Source organism: Enhydra lutris, unplaced genomic scaffold, assembly GCF_002288905.1.
Source record: "Enhydra lutris kenyoni isolate GAN:26980312 unplaced genomic scaffold, ASM228890v2 scaffoldscaffold22, whole genome shotgun sequence".
Classification (NCBI taxonomy): domain Eukaryota; kingdom Metazoa; phylum Chordata; class Mammalia; order Carnivora; family Mustelidae; genus Enhydra; species Enhydra lutris.
Window position 1 is genome coordinate 41,319,432 of NW_019154106.1, and position 20,493 is coordinate 41,339,924.

At 38.9% G+C, this 20,493-nt stretch overlaps 1 protein-coding gene across 2 annotated transcripts in view; it reads right to left on the reverse strand.

Moving 5' to 3' along the window:
* Positions 1-20,493, reverse strand: part of LOC111149996 (general transcription factor IIH subunit 1) — a 39,123-nt gene that overhangs the window by 13,355 nt on the left and 5,275 nt on the right. The window contains exons 2-9 of one of the 2 annotated variants that reach the window (XM_022507297.1): positions 16,559-16,727; positions 13,407-13,599; positions 12,542-12,704; positions 11,303-11,396; positions 9,704-9,853; positions 9,498-9,577; positions 3,365-3,492; positions 3,170-3,257 (exon numbers count right to left, since the gene is read on the reverse strand). In XM_022507297.1, coding sequence (XP_022363005.1) covers positions 3,170-3,257; positions 3,365-3,492; positions 9,498-9,577; positions 9,704-9,853; positions 11,303-11,396; positions 12,542-12,704; positions 13,407-13,599; positions 16,559-16,712 — 1,050 coding nt within the window. In that variant the 5' untranslated portion in view covers positions 16,713-16,727. Of the gene's footprint in view, positions 1-3,169; positions 3,258-3,364; positions 3,493-9,497; positions 9,578-9,703; positions 9,854-11,302; positions 11,397-12,541; positions 12,705-13,406; positions 13,600-16,558; positions 16,745-20,493 lie in introns of both variants that reach the window. The other variant, XM_022507298.1, reaches the window with a different exon arrangement.

The window sequence follows — 20,493 nt, forward strand, 5'->3', positions numbered from 1 at the left end:
AATATCTCTCAAAAAAGGTCAACCTGAAAACTTAATTTTTTTTTTTACTACTTTCTCAACTCTCCACCTTTCCACCAACTTCAAGGCATACCAAAATCTGACCTTCATTACTTTTTACAAACATCAAGCTCATTCCTATCCCTGCTGCTCCCTACCTAAGTCATGTCTCTAACCTAACCTCCCATGATAACCCAAATCCTACACTTGTGCTAAGGCCTCATTCGGTGACCTGACTCTTCTACTTAACTGGAAACTCCATTAAAGTAAGGACTCTATTACTACTTCTGAATCTCCCATTCTATAAAACCCTTCTGTAGAACACACAACAGACTATTTCAAACTATTGATTTGAAAGAACATCTAGAGTCAGCATTTATTATTGAACATAGTGAAAATTCACAGAAACCATGATTTTTGACAAATCTTTAATGACCAAAAATCAAATGTACTTAGTGCCACAGTATCGCAAAGAAAAGCATCATTTCCTAGATTTCATCTTAAACTCCTCTTTCATTTTAATTTCACTTTCCTTAGCCAGAAAAAAAAGTATTTATTCAACTCACAAATATTTTTTAAAGGAGTGCACTTGTGATGATCACCGGGTAATGTAGTATGTAAGCACTGAACCATTAAGTTGTAGGGATGCCCAGGTGGCTCAGTCAGTTAAGTGGCTGCCTCTGGCTCAGGTCATGATCTCAGGGTCCTGGGAGTGAGTCCCATGTTGGGCTCCCTGCTCAGCAGGGAGTCTGCTTCTTCCTCTCCTCTCCCCGACCCCTGCTCATGCTCGCTCTCAAATACATAAAACCTTTAAAAAGAATAAACTGTATACCTGAAAACAAATACTACACCATATGCTAACTAACTGGAATTTAAATAAAAACTTAAAAAGAAAAAAATCTTATTGGCTTTGTTAAATATTTATTCATTTGAGAGTGAGAGAAAGTGAGAGCATGAGAAAAGGGGAAGGTTCAAAGGGACAGAGAGAAGCAGACACGCCACTGAGTGGGGAGCCCAATGTGGGGCCCAATCCTAGGACCTCAGGATCACACCTGAGCTGAAGGAAGACGCTTAACTGCCTGAGCCATCCAGGTGCCTGTGGCTTAGTTTTAAAAGTGTATATGCGAGGGACGCCTGGGTGGCTCAGTGGGTTAAAGCCTCTGCCTTAGGCTTGGGTCATGATCCCAGGGTGCTGGGATTGAGCCCCACATCCAGCTTTCTGCTCAGCAGGGAGCCTGCTTCCTCCTCTCTCTCTGCCTGTCTCTCTGCCTACTCATGATCTCTATCTGTCAAATAAATAAATAAAATCTTAGAAAAAAAAAAAGTGTATATGCGGGGTGCCTGGGTGGCTCAGTTGTTGGGTGTCTGCCTTCAGCTCAGGTCATGATCCCAGGATCCTGGGATTGAGCTCCACCTCAGGCTCCCTGCTCGGCGGGAAGCCTGCTTCTCCCTCTCTCACTCCTGCTTGTGTTCCCTCTCTATGTCTCTCTCTGTCAAATAAATACATAAATTCTGATTTAAAAATAAATAAAAGTGTATATGCCTGTAGAAACATTAAGTTACTGAAGCATGAACCAAAGACTCATCTGTAATTCCTTTACAGAAAGATAACCATTTAACGTATTCTTTTGAAGGTGTTTTTAAAAAGTTCATAAAGTTTTTTTTACAAGTGAAATTGTATCACATAGTCTGTTCTGTGAACTTTTCATTTAATTTATGAATTTTTATTTTCTTTGATTCCTAGTATAAATAACACAAAAACTACAAGTTTTATTTTGAAAGACTTTTGATTTCCTCTTCCCTATAGACACTAAACTCTCTGAGGATAAGAACTCTTACTCATTTTTGTTTCCCACCCCTTAATACTTGTAGCAACTCAAAAATGGTTTCTTGAATTTATTTTTTTTTTCTTAGATTTTTATTTGACAGAAAGAGAGAAAACAAGTTGGCAGAGAAGTAGGCAGAAGGAGAAGGAGAAGCAGGGAGAAGGAGAAGCAGGCTCCCCACCAAGAGGAGAGCCCGATGTGGGGCTCAATCCCGGGACCCTGGGAGATCAGGACCAGAGCCTAAGGCAGATGTGCAACCAACTGAGCCACCCAGGTGCCCCTAATTTCTTGGAATTTAATTTTTTTATGAAATAAACTTTTTTTTTTTTTTTAGATTTTTTTTTTTTTTTTTTTTTGACAGACAGATCACAAGTAGGCAGAGAGAGAAAGGAGGAGGAGGCAGGCTCCCTGCTGAGCAGAGAGCCCGATGCGGTACTCGATCCCAGGACCCTGAGATCATGACCCGAGCCGAAGGCAGAGGCTTTAACCACTGAGCCACCCAGGCGCCCCTTTATGAATTAAACTTATGTGAACTCTTTTTTAAATTCAGAATGTCATTAATCCTTTTCAAGTTATTCATGACCGCATCAGTCTCTACTATATGGACATACCAATGATATTAGTACTGGAATGTTTGCGATTATAGTAATTGAAATAAGTATTTGTATCTAAATATATGCACATCTTTTCCTCTTTAAATAACTCTCCAAAATGAAATGCTGTCCCAAAAATGGAATAAGGGCAAGACAAAAATTTTAATACATATTGCCTGATTGCCCTCTAAGAAACCTTTATTGTACTTATTTTTATAATTGGGGAGGAATTTGAAAACACAGAGAGGTAGAGTAGCTTGGCAAAATTGCAAGGAAGGAAATATGGAAGTAGATAATTCTGTCCATATTCCCACACAGCCCCAAATGATTTCTTCAACATTTAGTAAGAACACATTTCTAACTCTGAAATGCTAGGTTTGATATGAGGCCCCAATCCTATCTTTTAAAATCATATACACAAACCTTTAGGTTTTCTTTCTGTTATTTTGCCTTTGTTGAATACTCTTGCCCAGAACACAAACTGTATGTCAATATGTGTGTACGTGTCCATGTGAAGGAAAAAAAGAGTACAAAACCAGTAAGAACAGTTAACAGGAGTGCATGGAAAGCTGGTTGGCAAGTTAAAACCGAGGAGGTACTCTTTAAAATGTTCTACAATTTATGCCAAATGCTTAATGTCTTGGTCAGAAGAATGGAGTCACCTGAGGTAATCGAGGATTAACATAAAATTCTAGCAGTTATACAGGCTGTCAGAAGAAACCTGAGCTCTAAACCTGAACTTTTTACCCGTACCCTTTTGACTGCTGGCTGGAAGCAATCTGCATCTCCAGAATTTCCATCGATGCTGCTGGGCTCACCATTTTGTTCATTTTGTGCTTCTCTTAAAACAAAGGAGGAAATGTTAAAAATCACAAGCAGAACAATGAGAAAATTTCATCTGGCTACCTTGAAAAGCTCAGTTATTGCACTTTTGCATGTATACTTAACTGTTTCCTGAGACCTGCTGCCAGGACCATGGCACTGTGATGGTTAAACCTCTTGATGATGGCAGCATTACTATTCTCCTTTATGGACTTAGAATTAGAAGTAGATGGCATGGAAGAAATGCCATAGCCCTAAAAGAAACAATTTGGAAGATTAAAAATCAAAATAAAGTTCTGGTTTTCTTCTCCATTATGAGAGACACACTTAGCTGAAAATATTTTCTGGAGGATTGGACTGTATTAATTCTGAGCATTACTCAATTTTTACAGATAAATATTTTTAAAAGTTATGTACACAAAAAATACAACATTCTCCTTCTGGCATCAAAAGAACAATCTTAATCTAAAATGATAAATTTTGGGGCACCTGGGTGGCTCAGGTCATGATCCCAGGGTCTTGGAGTTGACCCCACATCGGACTCCCTGCTCAGCAAGGAATTTGCTTCTGAACCCTCTGCCTCTGCCCCCTGCTTGTGCTCTTTCTTCCTCTCTCAAATACATAAAATCTTTTTTATTTATTTATTTATTTGAGAGAAGAGAGAGACAGTGAGAGAGAGAGCATGAGCAAGGAGAAGGTCAGAGGGAGAAGCAGACTCCCCATGGAGCTGGGAGCCTGATGTGGGACTCGATCCCGGGACTCCAGGATCATGACCTGAGCCGAAGGCAGTCGTTTAACCAACTGAGCCACACAGGTGCCCCCTCAAATACATAAAATCTTAAAAACAAAACAAAACAAAACAAATTTAAACTGCATATTTAAAAAAAAAAAAAGAGTTAAGTCATCTCTACACCCAATGTGGGGTTCAAACTTAACCCTGAGATTAAGAGTTGCATGTTCTACTGACTGCCCCAAACCGTAAATTTTTTTAAAAGAGTTTTGGATAAAGTTAGCAAAATATTTTTTTTTTAAGATTTTATTTATTTGACAGACAGAGATCACAAGTAGGCAGAGAGGCAGGCAGAGAGAGAGGAAGGGAAGTAGGCTCCCCGCAGAGCAGAGAGCCCGATGTGGGGCTCGATCCCAGGACCCTGGGATCATGACCTGAGCTGAAGGCAGAGGCTTTAACCCACTGAGCCACCCAGGCGCCCCTAAAGTTAGCAAAATATTAAATGAAGAAATAGAATACAGTGAAAAAAAAAAAAAAAAAAGGCATGGACTCTGGAATCATATAAATAGGGATTCAAATTCTAGCTATATAATTTTTTAAGTATTATTTAAGCAAGGATAGTCAATTTTTCCAAGCTCTGTAAAATAACTCAAATGTATATATATATTTTTAAATAACTCAAATATTTTCAAATATGTACTGAGTTTGTGCTAAGCCTTACAGACAGCAAGTTAATATTTTGTGCCAAAGGAGCCAGAATACTAGTTAGTAGGGTCCTGGGCTGTAAGCCAGTACACAGTTAAGGCTTCTATGTGCTAAAAGAGAGGAAGTAGCTAATCCCACTGGAGGAGAGCAGAGGTAGGTTCAAAAAAGCTTGAGGGAGCATCATAACTCGATCCAGTTCTTACAAGCCAGACACGAAGACAGTAACATTTCAGGGAGAGGAAACTGCTTAAATATAGGTGTAAAAACAACATAATGCATACTGTGTCACCGGCTTTTTCTGTACTGCAGTCACATCTGGAATGAAGGGTGGGTCAGGGATTGGTGAAACATAAGGCTACAATGGCTAAATGAAAGATTATGAAAAGACTCACAGCATTCATCCGTTTATCACATAATTACTGATGCCTTTTCTATGCCATGTGTAGGGGACAGGCCAGTAAATAAGAGGTACCCTCACAAAACTTATACTCTACTAAGAGAAGATCTCTTTTGAAAATGACAAGTGGCATCAAGAAAATAAAGAAGGGGGGCACGATACAGCGGCTGGACGGAGAGGATGAGCTACTTCACACAGTGCTTAGGGAAAGTCTCTCCTGAACCAGTCTGAACAGCTGTCTTAAAGATGGTAGAAGCTGGTTAGGGAGGGACGCCTGGGTGGCTCAGTTGGTTAAGCCGCTGCCTTTGGCTCAGGTCATGATCGCAGGGTCCTGGAATCAAGTCCCACATCAGGCTCCTTGCTCCGCAGGGAGAGTGCTTCTCTCTCTGCCTCTGCCTGCTACTCTGCCTGCTTGTGTGCGCGCGCGTGCTCTCTGACAAATAAATAAATAATTAAATAAAATTAAAAAGAAAAAAAAGAAGCTGGTTAGGGAAAAGAGCAAGAAGGAGGAATAGCATGTGCAGAGACCATGAGGTAGAGAAAACTTGGAACGGACCTGAAAGAAGGTATCTAGAGCATAAATGAGTGTAAGTGGCCCATACTGAGGTAGAAGCAGGCAGAGGCCAAATCAAGAAGAGCCTTGTAGAAGTTTTAAGTTCAATGAGAATCCACCAAAGAGTTTTATGCAGAAAACTACTATGATCTGATTTATAACTTTTCCTGTTAGGGGAAAGTAACTACAGGGAACAAAAGTGGAAACAGGAGTCTCAATTAGGAAGCTAATGAAAGCAATCAAGACAAAAATGGCGGTAGCCTAATAACAGTGAGAGGATCTAAGTGTGGAGATGGACAGATGTAGACAAACTGGAGATGTATTATACAGGACTTGCTAACGAACTGAATGTTGGAGGTGAAGGAAGAGGAGGAATCAAGGAGGTTCCCAGGTTTCCGCTTGAGCAACTTAGTCCGCGGTAATTTTTTTTTTTTTTAAGATTTTATTTATTTTAGAGAGAGACAAAATGTGAGCACGGGCGCATGTGCATAAGTGGCAGGGGCTGGGGTCAGGCAGAGGGAGGAGAAGCAGATTCCCCATGGAGCAGGGAGTCCAACGTGGGGCTTTAGTCCAGGACCCCGAGATCATGACCTGAGCTGGAGGGAGACACTTAAACGACTGAACCACTAAGGAGTTCTGATGGTAATGTTTTTTTGTGTGTGTGACACAGAGAAGACCCAGGAACAAATAGGTTTAAGAGAGGAATAAAAGGCTCCATTTTACATCTATGCGGAGGTGTCTGTGAAGTATTTAAGTGAAGACTGCAAGTAAGTAGGTGGGATGTATAATTTTGGAATTCTGGGGTCAGAGAGACAGGGTTACCTGGATTCATCATTACATATTAGTATGTATGTATGTATGTATGTATGTATGTATGTATGTATTTATTTATTTATTTATTTTAAAGATTTTATTTATTTATTTGACAGAGATCACAAGTAGGCAGAGAGGCAGACAGGAGAGAGGAGGAAGCAGGCTCTCCGCTGAGCAGAGAGCCCGATGCGGGGCTCGATCCCAGGACCCTGGGATCATGACCCGAGCCGCAGGCAGAGGCTTTAACCCACTGAGCCACCCAGGCGCCCCTACATATTAGTATTTAAAGCAATGGAATGAAGACAACGTATTCAGAACATGTACCAAAGTCTTATCAAGGGAGAATTACAACACCCAGAGGATGATAGAGGAAAAAGAGGCACCAAAGGAAAAACTGAATCACCTAACATTTCTATTATGGGGATTGGTTATGTAAATGTTTACATTTCCATAAAACGGAATACAGGGCACTAAAAAACATAAATGACAGTAACACCTATTATTTGCTGAGCACTCACTGTGTACCACACTCTTCTCTTGTAGCAATCCTATAAAGTCAACACCTTCTTTGTATTGGATTTTTTCAATTGAGTTATAATTGACATATTAACATTTTATAAGTTAAAGGTATTAACTTGGGGTGCCTGGGTGGCTCAGTGGGTTAAGCCTCTGCCTTCGGCTCAGGTCACGATCTCAGAGTCCTGGGATTGAGCCCCACATCAGGCTCTCTGCTCAGCAGGGAGCCTGTTTCCCCCCACCCTCTGCCTCTCTGCCTACTTGTGATATCTCTCTCTGTCAAATAAATAAAATCTTTAAAAAAAAAAAAAGGAAAAAAGGTATTAACTTGCTATTTATATATTGCAATAGGACTAACCTAAAGCTGACATCTGTCATGTCATGTAATTATCATTTCATGTTTTGTGGACAGACAACTAAGATGTGGCAACTCTGAAGTTTATAAAACAGCACTGTTGACTATATGCTGTGCATTATATCTCTAGAACTTATCTACCTGCTAATGGTAAGTTGGTACCCATAACAAACATCTCCTCAATTTTCCTACCCCCTGCTAAGGTCAGTGGGGAATTCCGTGGGGAATCTGCTTCTCCTCCCTCTGCCTGACCTCATTTTATAAGAAAACTGGGCTTAAAAAAGTAAAAAAAAAAAAAAAAAAAAAAAAAAAAAAAGGGAGCATCTAAGCCAGGTAGTTTGGTTTTATAGTTTATCTACTTAACAACTATGGTTTAGCTGGAACTAATAGTGATAATAGGCAAAGTGAAGAACAAAATCACACATAAATATGTGTAATATATAATTTTTTTAAAGTTAAAAAATTTGAGTAATCTATACCCAAAGTGGGGCTCGAACTCAAAATCCCGAGATCAAGAGTCGCATGCTCTTTCAACTGAGCCAGGCACCCCAATATACCATCATTTTCATTTTTATTTTTAAAAAGTACTAATGGTGTGCCTGGTTGGCTCAGTCAGTTAAGCGTCTGCCTTGGGCTCAGGTCATGATCCCAGGGTGCTGGGATCAAGTCCTGCAACGGGCTCCCTGCTCAGTGGGGAGTCTGCTTCTCCCTCTCTCTCTGCCTACTTGTAATTTCTGTTCTCTCTTTTTCAAATAAATAAACAAAATCTTAAAAAAAATTAAAAAAAAAGGCACTAAAATCTCTTCCCCGTATTAAGCTATACCTCTAAGCTTCACAAAGCTTCATTTTTTTTCAGGATGATTTAGGAGGGCCATGTTTTAATATGTTGAAATTCACCAAGGAAGTGCCTGAAGGTGGAGAATTACCAATAAAACTCAATCTCATTAAGGAAACAACTCATTTTGGCACCAAGGATTATTTTCCGCTAGAGACTGTAGGTCAAAAGTTTAACACTGATTTCCTTACCTTGTGAGTACCATACACTAAAATAAAGGAAAAAATTTAGAAAAAGAAGACAGGAAGGTTTAAGCATGTGTATATGGCCAGCAGAAGAGGAGCCAAAAGAAAGGTAAGAAAACGAAAATCTGAGTGTTAAGAGAGTAACTGAGGAAGGTAGGCTCCTAGTTTATAAGTAGGCACAGGGATGGAACTTGCCTCAATCAAAAGGGATCCCATCTTTCCCCATGACTGGATACATTTGTAAGTCTACGGTCAAGATGCAGAGGTAGGTGGTACATACTTGGTGGTCTACCTGTTGAAACTTAATGGAACTAGTGTGCAGCCAAGGGTCACAGGTGTGCTCAGTGGGCTACAGAAAAACGGTTATCTTTCCTTGGCCTACTGATATTTATTCACATTTCTTTAGATTAACACCAGAGAATAAAGCTGGACTCATAAATATGTTAAGCCTTCACATTACCTAGAGATGTACCAATGGGGGAAAAATTCCTTTAAAAAAGTTTGAGCAAGGGGCGCCTGGGTGGCTCAGTGGGTTAAGCCGCTGCCTTCGGCTCAGGTCATGATCTCGGAGTCCTGGGATCGAGCCCCGCATCGGGCTCTCTGCTCTCTAGGGGAGCCTGCTTCCTCCTCTCTCTCTGCCTGCCTCTCTGCCTGCTTGTGATCTCTCTGTCGAATAAATAAATAAAATCTTAAAAAAAAAAAAAAAAAGTTTGAGCAATTCATACAGGGATTTCAATTTTTCAAGGCAATTTTAATAGTAAACAGTGCTACTGACAAGCACTTCTAATAAAGACTGTTTTCTCTCGTAAGTTCTTTTTAATTAAAATTTGTTTTTTTGTGGGATGCCTGGGTGGCTTGGTCGGTTAAGCATCTGATTTTGGTTCGGGTTGTGATCTCCGGGTCCTCAGATCGAGCCCTGCATCAGGCTCTGTGCTTTAACAGGGAGGCTGCTTGTCCTTCTCCCTCTCCTTCTGCCCCTCCCCCCACTCATGCTCTCTCTGCCTCTCACTCAAATAAATAAAACCTTAAGAAATATATATGTTTTCTGTTTTTAATCGGCTCTATGCCCAGCATCGGGCTCAAACTCACAAACTCTAGATCAACAGTCTCATGCTCTACCAACTGAGCCAGCCAGGCACCCCTCTCAGAAATTCTTTTAATACCACTTACCTCATCTAATGATTTATCTTCCAAAGCTGTCAAATCAAGTAATGGGTTTTTTACTCCTAATGAAACCATTGTTTTTAACCCTAGAAAATGAATGAAATAAAAAGTTGGTCAAGTCTGGCCTTTTTTAGGAATAAAAAATTCACTAACAACATTATGACGAGAGAGCAGCAAATTAAATTTAATGTGTGTCAGGGATGAACAGTTACCTTTTTCATCTATTTTGGCACATTCTGCAAAGAGGTCCTTTGACCCTGTATTCAGCCGGTCCCTGTGAAAATAGTGGGACTGAAAGAAACGTGTCCAAAATTCCTTTTCTGTCATGTTGTGGGGAACATTTTCGGCATATTTCATTTTTACTGTAGAAAAAAACCGTTAATAGTTACATACAGAATTTCCATTTCTTAAAATCTCTCAAGTTAATTGAAATAAAAACAACAGCAAGAACTAGACTGAACTGCTCAACTTCATATACTCTATATAATAATCCTACTGTAAATAAAATATGTAGCTTGAGAGAACAGGTGATATACTACCTTTATGAATCTTAACAAATTACAAACAAAACCTTATCTTGCTCCAAGAGAATTAAAAGTTTCAAAGTTTTAGTAGAAGTACCAAGAATCAATACCCAACAGACTATCAGTTCAGCACATTCCAGAAGCTCACAGTCTAATCAGCAAAGAAGTTAAGAGCATGAGTCTCTTGAGCCAGAGAGCCCGAATTTAAAATTCTAGGCCTGCCACTTATCATCTGTATGATCTTGTGCAAATTACGTAATCTTTCTGTATTTTGACTTCCTCTTCTGTCATGTGAAGGTAATAAGAGCACCCACTTCATAGGGTTATTTGTAATGACTAAATGAGTTAATATAGATAAAGACCTTAAAATGGTGTCTGATATGTAATAAACGCCATATAATTATTACTATCAGAAAAATATGAAAATAATTACAATTTAGTAACTTTTTGAGGCAGACACAAGTTCCTACGGAAGCAAAGGGGAGGCTTGTACCTACCCAAAGAAGTCAGGATTTTATAGAGGTGGCAGTGGGGCAAATACTTAAGCCTTAAGGATTCTCGATATATATTTCCAAAGAAGTAACAGAGAGCAGGAGTGAGGAAGTGTGGAGAGAGAACTGTTTAGTCAGCAGAATAATTGAAGTGGTGACTCTCAACCTTGGCTGCACAGCATAAATGAGTAAGGCTGGGATCAAGTCATTTATACTTTTAGGATGGTTTCTGCAAGGGTTAGGATCAGTGTGTTAGAAAGGTCACTCTGGAGGCAGCCTAAAGGATGATCTGAATTACAGCAGGAGAAACTCATTTATTGATGCCTCTGGAGCAGATCATTTTGTGCAGGTATACTAAAGGGTAAATAAAGTTTAAGAGCCGCTGATGGAAGAATGGGAAAGTCATTATACTAATGTAACTGATGACAGCACATCATATACTGACCCATTAGTAACTACCATATGTTTTCACGTATTTTATTGCACTTCATCAGGAATAAAAGGTAAAGCTTTTTGTTTTTCACTGATGTATTACTGAATTCATCCAAAGAAATATTTTTCTTTCTTTTTAAAGATTTTATTCATTTATTTGACAGAGAGAGATCACAAGTAGGCGGAGAGGCAGGCAGAGAGAGAGAGGGGTGGAAGCAGGCTCCTTGCCGAGCAAAGAGCCCGATGCGGAACTCGATCCCAGGACCCTGAGATCATGACTTAAGCCGAAGGTAGGGGCTTAACCCACTGAGCCACCCAGGTGCCTGAAATATTTCAACTATATGGAAAAATGGATTCTTTTTACCTGCTGGATAGGTCCTAAATATGGACTCAATGATATCAGAAGTTAAATTGTATCTCAGACCATTGCATCCATCCGTTTGGGGCCGGACATCAGCCTAAAATAAAGACCACACATATATGTTCATTAGAATATTGAGGGAAGATGTGTAAGCTCATAATAGACACTGGACAAAGGTGGCAAAACAGACTTTCTGAATAAACTAGAGACAGAAATTAAGTTCCTCACTCTTAACTGTTGGCATTGGGAGAGGACTCAAAGAAACCTGGCTTGGTTTCACACAATATTACTTATGTGTAAAATCTGCTTCCTTGAAAATTCAACATGGTCAAACAGGTATTTTTAAGTGTGGCCAAAGGCAGACAGCTAGAGGAGCTTTACCATAATACTTGTAGAGTTACCAAAACAACTATAAACCTTGGTTACTAAATCAATATTATCTGACTGGTTTCTTTAGGAAAAGGCTTATTAATTCAATTCACTACTAAGCAACCAGGAAGATACTAAATATATAACTGGTACTCAAGTTTTTGTTAAATGCATAAATACCGCTTTGGTTCCACCAGGGTATAAACTAAATGAATGTCACTTTCTAATTCTACAGGTAAGGTATTCCCAATTTTTCACTAAAATACATTTTATAAATCTTATTTCTTCTGTAATACATTTAACTCTGCATTACAAATACAGCAATCGTAAAGACACTTACCAGAAAGTTCTAAATTTAAAAGAATTAGGGGAAACAAGTATTAGTCCAGTTGCTAAAAGATTCTATTTAATTAAGGTCCATTTAATTTCCAGCATGTTAGGGTGAAGTCCCCAAACCAAAAAAGTACAGCTAGCAAAAAGTATCTATTTAAAAAATACTGCATTTATATATATTTTTTAATTTTTATTTATTTATTTGAGAGAGAGAGAATGAGAGAGTACAAGCAGGGGAACAGCAGAGGGAGAGGGAGAAGCAGACTTCCTGCCGAGCAGTGAGCCCAAGGTGAGACTCTATCCCAGGATCCTGAGATTATGACCTGAGCTGAAGGTAGCCACTTAACTGACTAAGCCACCCAAGGGTCCCAATATTGCATATATTTTTAAAATACTTTAGAAGAATACCATAGATAGCAAAGTGCCACTGATTTACTTTAAGGAAATGCTAAGTTTTACAAAAGAAATGGCACTGTTAACACATATACCAGGACTTTCTTTTTTTTCTTTTCCCTTCAGAAATCTGGAAGGGTAACATACCAGAAATGCTGCAGAAATGCCAACGTCTTGCTTATGATTGGATGTAGAACTCTCTGTTGCATTCACATTTAAACGATTGGCCCAGAATTCCTCAGCACTGATCACTTGACTCACAACAAGGTCTTTATAAAGCTGAAACAAAACAGGATCTTCTTGCAGCATTCTGGTGATAGAATATATTGAATATATTGAACTTCTAGAATAAAATGCTATTTATGTAACACTTTAAAAAGACCTTAAGAACATGAAACCCTGAGACACTCAACCTTTTATGAGGCTAGAGCAGCAGAGGTCATTTAGTTCATTTGTTAGTAATTAAAAGAAAAAACATTTTTGGAGGAACAAATGAAGATAAATGGAAGTCTGAAGAAGCAAAGACTAAACTCTTTGAGGGTACAGATTTGGTGTTATTCATCTATCTAGTGACAGCAAGATCACCATGTATTTGTCTGTACTGTATTCTCTTTCACAAATGAAGGTGAAAGGGGAGAGAGGAGGTATGGTTGAGATTTTCCGGCTACCAATTTCTCACGGATAAGCACTTGGAGACTTAAGCATGGATGGCCTGCAAGATACTGGCGATGGAATCATTGGTCTTATCAGAAACTCATTATTTTATATGCATTTTCAACTTTTTTTACAATGTGATTTCTCTCAGGTTCCTCATTCACAAACACACTTCTAATGGTTTCATGTCATCTTTGTGACAGAGAACTGGGAGAAGGAATAAAAGGACCTTATCACCTTTGAGTCTCAGTTGTGTTCCCTGTCAGATGTTAGCCTTGAGGCAGTTAAATTACTTAATGCAGCACAAGGGATAAGAAATAACAAGCTGTTACATGTCTTTATTCTTTTCCCCCTTCACCTGTTTTTCTCTTCCAGCTCTTTATTTGCTTTCCTCTTGAATTTGGGCAGCAGCTGCTGAAGAAGGTCTTTTACTGCATCTCGCTCTTTGACGGCTGTGCTTTCATTGGAAAAATGGAAGTTAGTTGTGTCCCCTGCATGCAACACCAGCTGAAGCTGAATTTTAGCTTTTCCTTCTGGACTGATTTTCTGGCCTAAAAAGAAGCATGAGACAAATTAGATGAGGACACCCAAACTGGAAACTGTCCTACAATAGGCTGCTTCTCCTCCCAAGAAGATTCAGAATTCCTTTGGGCTTTAGCTGCCCTGTTCCAATCTTAATGCTTTTGCAGAAATACCCTCTTCTCAAATAATCCCATATAATCAGAGCACAGTTTAACAACTGCACTGCTAACACTCTGCTTCCTTCTTCAGTATCCTCTTTGTGTGGCACTTCTCACCCACTGCCTCCACCTCAAGATACTAAAGGGCTTTTGTTTCCATTCAACCGGGGCAGATCTCTAAATAGCCAACTAGGAGTCCTGAACCCACCCTGAACATCTGACACCAAAAAACATCATTAATAAAAATGATCTGTCATAATTTAAAAAACTCCAAAACACACCCTTCTCCCTCACTGCCAAGAAGAATACATAATTTTACATTTGAGAGATGTGGTGTCACCACTTCAACCAAGTGATGAAACTTAGTCTCTTCCAAAGTGGGTGTCACAACCTCACACTATTGGCTTTCTGCGGGGATAGAATAGTAAGTAAACACCACCACCCATGTGTTGTTCTTGCTGTGAGGGTTTAATCTGAGTACAATCAAGCCTGTAGACGTGATTTTCAGTTTCTGAGAAATACAGGCCTACACAAATAAATTAAAGAAAACCTTGAGACAAGCAAACAATCAGAACATATGTGACAAGCCTATAAAGACTGAAGAGACTACAACTCCATCTGTGAAGTTAGACTGGTTAAAAAAAAAAAAAAATCAATGCTACAGAAAACATTGGGACAACTAGGGAAATGTAACAGTGTTCTGGATATTCTACGATTAAAAATTTCTTGGTGTGAAAATATTACCTAGCAAAGTGTATGCACACGGAATCTTAAGTGGGACATATCGTATAGGTATGTACTGTGCCATTCTTAAAATTTTTCTTTAACTTTGAAACTTTTCATAATAAGCTGAGGCTGGGAATGTCAAAATACACCAACATAATGGAGAAATTGTACTTCTGAACTAGTGGGCCTCATGGCAATAGTAGATCTTGTCTCTGTCAGAGGAAGAGAGAGAGATGGAGGGGCTTGGTCCCATGAAATTGGAGACTCTTGGAAGTGTGAAACAAGCTCCCTAGAGCTCACAACCCAAACCACCTATCTCCTAAACAAACTTTTTCAATAAAGATGCAGCTTCCAGACCCAACAGTTTGGATAAAATATCTTAAAACCAAAACCAGCAATACAGGGCAATTTACACTGTCAGCCAGCCTACTCCAGTCTTCTATTCTGTTTCTCCAAAACTACCACCCCTTTCTAGGCATCTTTTCTCAGTCATTGCTTTATCCTTTCACCATCTTAGACTTCGCCTCTGAAAGGCGTACTTCTGAATTGGCTTTTTTTGTTTAAGATTTTATTTATTTGAAAGAGAGAAAGAGAGAACACATGTAGGGGGAGCAGCAGGCAGAGGGAGAGGGAGAAGCAGGCTCCCTGCCGAGCAGGGACCCCAGTGTGGGGCTTGATCCCAGAACCCAGGATCATGATCTGAGCTGAAGGCAACTTAACTGACTGAGCCACCTGGATGCCCCCTTAAGTTTTTTAATTAGGTTACTTAACTGCTGATTTTCACCTTAGTAATTTACTACTGGTAACTTTCAGTGGATTCTTTCAGAAATGGGTATTATTTCAAATATTCAACTTAAAACAAAAACTGATCTGGGGCAGATGTAGATTTGGGTCTGTGCTCTCATTCTCAATAACAGAAAAATTGTTGAGAAATAGGAAAAACATATATTCTTTATTGTATGTTGTGGGTATCACAATGAGTGTGTGTTTTGCAGAGCTACAGGATCAGCTTCCTGTTTAAGAGAAATGCTAATAGAGGCAGTTCCTAATTTATGAGTTTCTTCTGGTACAAATTTTAGTTTGTAAGAATACTAGGAGGAACTTGGTGAGGCACTTTTCCACAGAATTTTGAAAGGAGGTAGTATTACCAGAATAGTGGACAAAACACCAGCTAGCTTAGGCAATACCTAACTATGATGAATTTTAAACAGTATTTCCTTTTGAAAGTTAAAAATCTAAGTTGTTTCAGTGGAGACAGAGAAAATCTTGGTCATTTCCAGCAGCAAGTGGAGGTAAGTTCTTAGGGCCACTGTTCACACACAAAGAACATTTATAAATTGAGCCCTTGAATGTGTAAGGTTGACTATTTTTTGAGGTGTCATGTTCCTTGAAATCTACACAGGATTTTATCTAGGGGAAGAATTTTATATCAAAGAAAAAAAATGAATTTGCATTAATGGTTATAGTTCAGATACCACAATTTGCTAAGGATACTCTCTGTATATCTCCTATCTATGTCCAATAAAAAAGTGAGTCAAAAAAAAAAAAAGTGAGTCTATCTTCTCAACAGATGGTGGCCACATAACCAAAGATTAATTAGACAACTTGCTTAAATGATACAATTTTATTAAAGGGCAATCTGCCATAATCCATCATTTTAACGCATTTAAATGCATGAACCATCTGAACCAGTAAATCTACCTCAGGATGTACCTCACACATACAACTTCACAAAGATATTAGCCCACAGAACTATGCTGCAGTACTGTTTGCATTAAAAGAATCATGGAAACTTCCTAGCTGTCCTTCAACAGAAAATTAATTAAATACATGACTATATCCGTTTAGTGGGCTATTATGCAACTCCTAAAAGAAGGTTCACGTGGAGATCTTTACATGACGTAGATTTACATACATAAAACTATACAAACTCCATTATTAATCACAGGTTACAGAATAACATATATTCAGGGAACCCACTTTATATATACTTCAATATGATTTTTTTTGAAACTATAATGAAAAACCCCACAAAGACGGTATGAGCAATCTTTTTATAAAAGACTAACAAATCTTCCATCAGACCTTAGTATAGCTGACTTACATTTAATATCTGCATACATATGGCTGATTGTAAATCTATCTTTGCCTTCAGGTGCCCAAGCGATTCTTTCTGCCATGAGGTATAAAGCTCCATCCTGCTTCTTCTGACGCACCTTCTTCACAATCAGCAAAACTTCTTCAGATGAAGTTGCCATGATGCCTAGAAAGTGCTAACCGAGACAAAAGACTTCACATCTCAATTAAGATTAGATCTGTTGACTTCTGGAGTCCTTTCCAAATCTAAACCTAAACTAATAATGAGAAGGAAAAAAGTCCCTGATTGAAAGTTGAAGATAAAGTTGTATGGCATTATTTATTAAAATCAAATTTAACCACTGATATCATAGGTGTGAATTTACACAACACAGTTTATGACACTCGGAAGTTCTTAAACCATTTCTACATATTCTATTCAGACTATTTTATATTTTACTTTTAGTTCCCCCATAATATTCCTAAGTTTTAAATGTATGATTTGACTACAGATATGCTGGTCTTTTATCTAATCTATATCGAGAATTAGAACCCTACTGAACTTTAGTTCAATTTTGTTTCAGCTGAAACAACTAAGTGCCACAGGGTTTGGGTGATCTTCCCAGAACCACTCTCAGAGCTGATAGCACACCCACATTTCCTGATTCCTGGTCTAAGTTTCTTCCTGTGTGCTTTAAAACAAAACTTTTAACCCTTAACATTTCAGATGCTATTTCACCGATCTTTTAACAAGCAAATGTCTTCAACTGTTCTCCAGGTTTGGGCTGAAAATTCACTTGTATATAGCTAATTCATTACCTAGGAAACAGCTTTTAGTCTCCCTACCTCTACCCCTTCCTTCCCAGTCCCGGGAATCTTTTTTTTTTTTTTTTTAATAATTTTTTTAAAATTTATTTATTTGACAGACAGAGATCACAAGCAGGCAGAGAGGCAGGCAGAGAGAGAGGAGGAAGCAGGCTCCCTGCCGAGCAGAGAGCCCGATGCGGGGCTCGATCCCAGGACCCTGAGATCATGACCTGAGCCGAAGGCAGCGGCCCAACCCACTGAGCCACCCAGGTGCCCCTAGTCCTGGGAATCTTAAAGATTCAACCCAAATCCTTGCGGCTTGGGTGTAGCTAGGCTAGGCTGGAAAGGAATGTGAGGCTGTATGGGCTTAACAGGAAAGAAGCCATGATCTATGGCAATGTCTCTCATGGGCTGAGATGGGGAAAGTGATAGCACAAATGCCCCATATATGTCATTTCTGGTGAAGTTATGACTTTAAGTTTTAATTTCCAAAGAAATGATTTAAAGTTACTTCTTCAGGGATAGCTTAAAATACAATTTCAGAGAAATTAATGTATCTAGGTCTAAAAATTAAATTTGCCATGAGCAAACAAGCAAAACTTTAAAGAAACCCTTTTCCTGGAAGTTAAAACAATTAGGAACAATGAAATACTGAATCCGCCATTAGTTATTCAAATACTTGAGGAACACTTCTATTTGGACATAGTCGGAAAGTAAGCATCAGGAAGAGTAGCAGGCTTTAAAAAAAAAAGGAAAAAAAATAAAAATAATGGAAATCACCGATTCTTCCATTACCTCTTAGGATCAATGAAAAATATGACTGGATTAAAAACACTTTAATTGTAGTTGACACATGGTATTACATTAGTTTCACACATATGTATAATATAGTAATCTGACAAGTTATGCCCACAACTGTAGCTACAATCAAAAAATTCACTCAAGCAGTAATTTAGAAATAAAAAATACAAGTGAAAAGTGAAATCTTAATTTCTCTGAAGTTAATTTTCTGAATTTTGAGTAGCCAAATATTAGCAAGCTACTCTACCTAAGGAATAGGAAGAAAAAAGGGTCAATGTGAATACTTATCATTCAATAAATTTGTTCCGATCCAACAAGTTTAGGGTTATCCAAAGATGAATGTGTGACAATAATGATTTCTGTCTTTTTTTTTTTTTAAGATTTTATTTATTTACTTGACAGAGATCACAAGTAGGCAGAGAGGCAGGCAGAGAGAGAGGAGGAAGCACGCTCTCAAGCAGAGAGCCCGACGTGGGGCTCGATCCCAGGAACCTGAGATCATGACCTGAGCTGAAGGCAGAGGCTTAACCCACTGCGCCACCCAGGTGCCCCATGATTTTTGCTTCTAAAGAGCTTCCAGTTAGTGAGTAAGATATGTATCAGTGTATACAAATTAGAATGTGTGAAGTTCCTAAAGGGAGATAAAAAAAAATGTTCTGAATTACGACTCAGAGGCCATTTCCTCACAGAGGAGGTTTTGCCAAAGGTTTGTCATAGATTTTTTTTTAGTGCGATTAAAAAAATTCAGGTATAAAGACACAAATGTAGTGATCCAAAGGGGCACGTGCACCCAAATGTTTATAGCAGCAATGTCCACAATAGTCAAACTATGAAAGAACCTAGATGTCCGTCAACAGATGAAAGGATAAAGAAGATGTGGTGTATACACACACACACACACACACACACACACACACACACACACACACACACACAATGGAATACTATGCAGCCATCAAAAGAAATGAAATCTTGCCATTTGGAACAACGTGGATGGAACTAGAGGGTATTATGCTGAGCGAAATAAGTCAATCAGAGAAAGACAATTATCATATGATCTCATTGATATGAGGAAGTTGAGAGGCAACGTCAGGGGTTTGGGAGGTAGGAAAGGAATAAATGAAACAAGATGGGATCGGGAGGGAGACAAACCATGAGAGACTCATAATCTCACAAAATAAACTGAGGGTTGCCGGGGGGAGTCGGGTAGGGAGAGGGTGATTGGGTTATGGACATTGGGGAGGGTATGTGCTATGGTGAGTGCTATGAAGTGTATAAACCTGGCGATTCATAGACCTGTACCCCTGGGGCAAATAATACATTGTATGTTAATAAAAAAATAAAAATTTATTAAAAAAAATTTCAGGTATAATTATCAAATCACCAAAATGTGTACATTTTAGGTGGTCTATTTGATGTATTTCAACAATTGTATACATGCATGTACCTTTACTCAAAACAAGACAGAGAACATTTCTGCCACCCCCCAAAATTCTCTCACGTTCCTTTCCATTCAATTCTCTTTCTCTCACCCTCCAACAACTATTTTCTGATTTCTATCACCACAGTTTAGTTTCTGTCTCTTCTAAGTTTTCGTACAAATGGAACCATGCACCATGTACTGTCTTTGACCTTTCACCTAACCTGTTTTTTGAAATGCACCACATTACTTCACGTATCAGTAGTTTGTTCTTTCTTATACCTATGTTAATCATGAGTTGGGTCTTAAATAAATCATGAGTTCAAGTCCCACGCTGGGTGCAGAGCTTACATTAAAAGAAAAAAAAGTACTCAATGCTTACTAACATGTGCCAGGCACTGGGCTAAGTTCTTTATAGGTATTATCTCATTCAGTCCCCAGTTAACAATCCCGAGGTAGGTTCTATTATTAGTTCTATTCTGCAGATAAAGGAAACTGGGTCTAAAAAAAATCAAGATGCTTTCCCAATGCATCAAGGAAGTAGAAGGTTTGAATCTGGGTCAGCCTGACCTTGGAGTTCCACCATGCTATTTTGCAAATATATGTAACTGGAGGGACATATACCCAACTTCATAGTGGTTACCTACTGGTGATGGAATTACAGACGACTTGAATGTTCTTTTTGTTTTCTGGATTATCTATAATAATACATTTTTTTTTCTTTTTCAAAGATTTTATTTATTTACTGACAGAGATCACAAGTAGGCAGAGAGGCAGGCAGAGAGAGAGGGGGAAGCAGGCTCCCCGCCGAGCAGAGAGCCCAATGCAGGGCTCGATCCCAGGACATGGTATCATGACCCGAGCTGAAGGCAGAGACTTTAACCCACTGAGCCACCCAGGTGCCCCTATAATAAATACATATTTTTTTTTAAGAT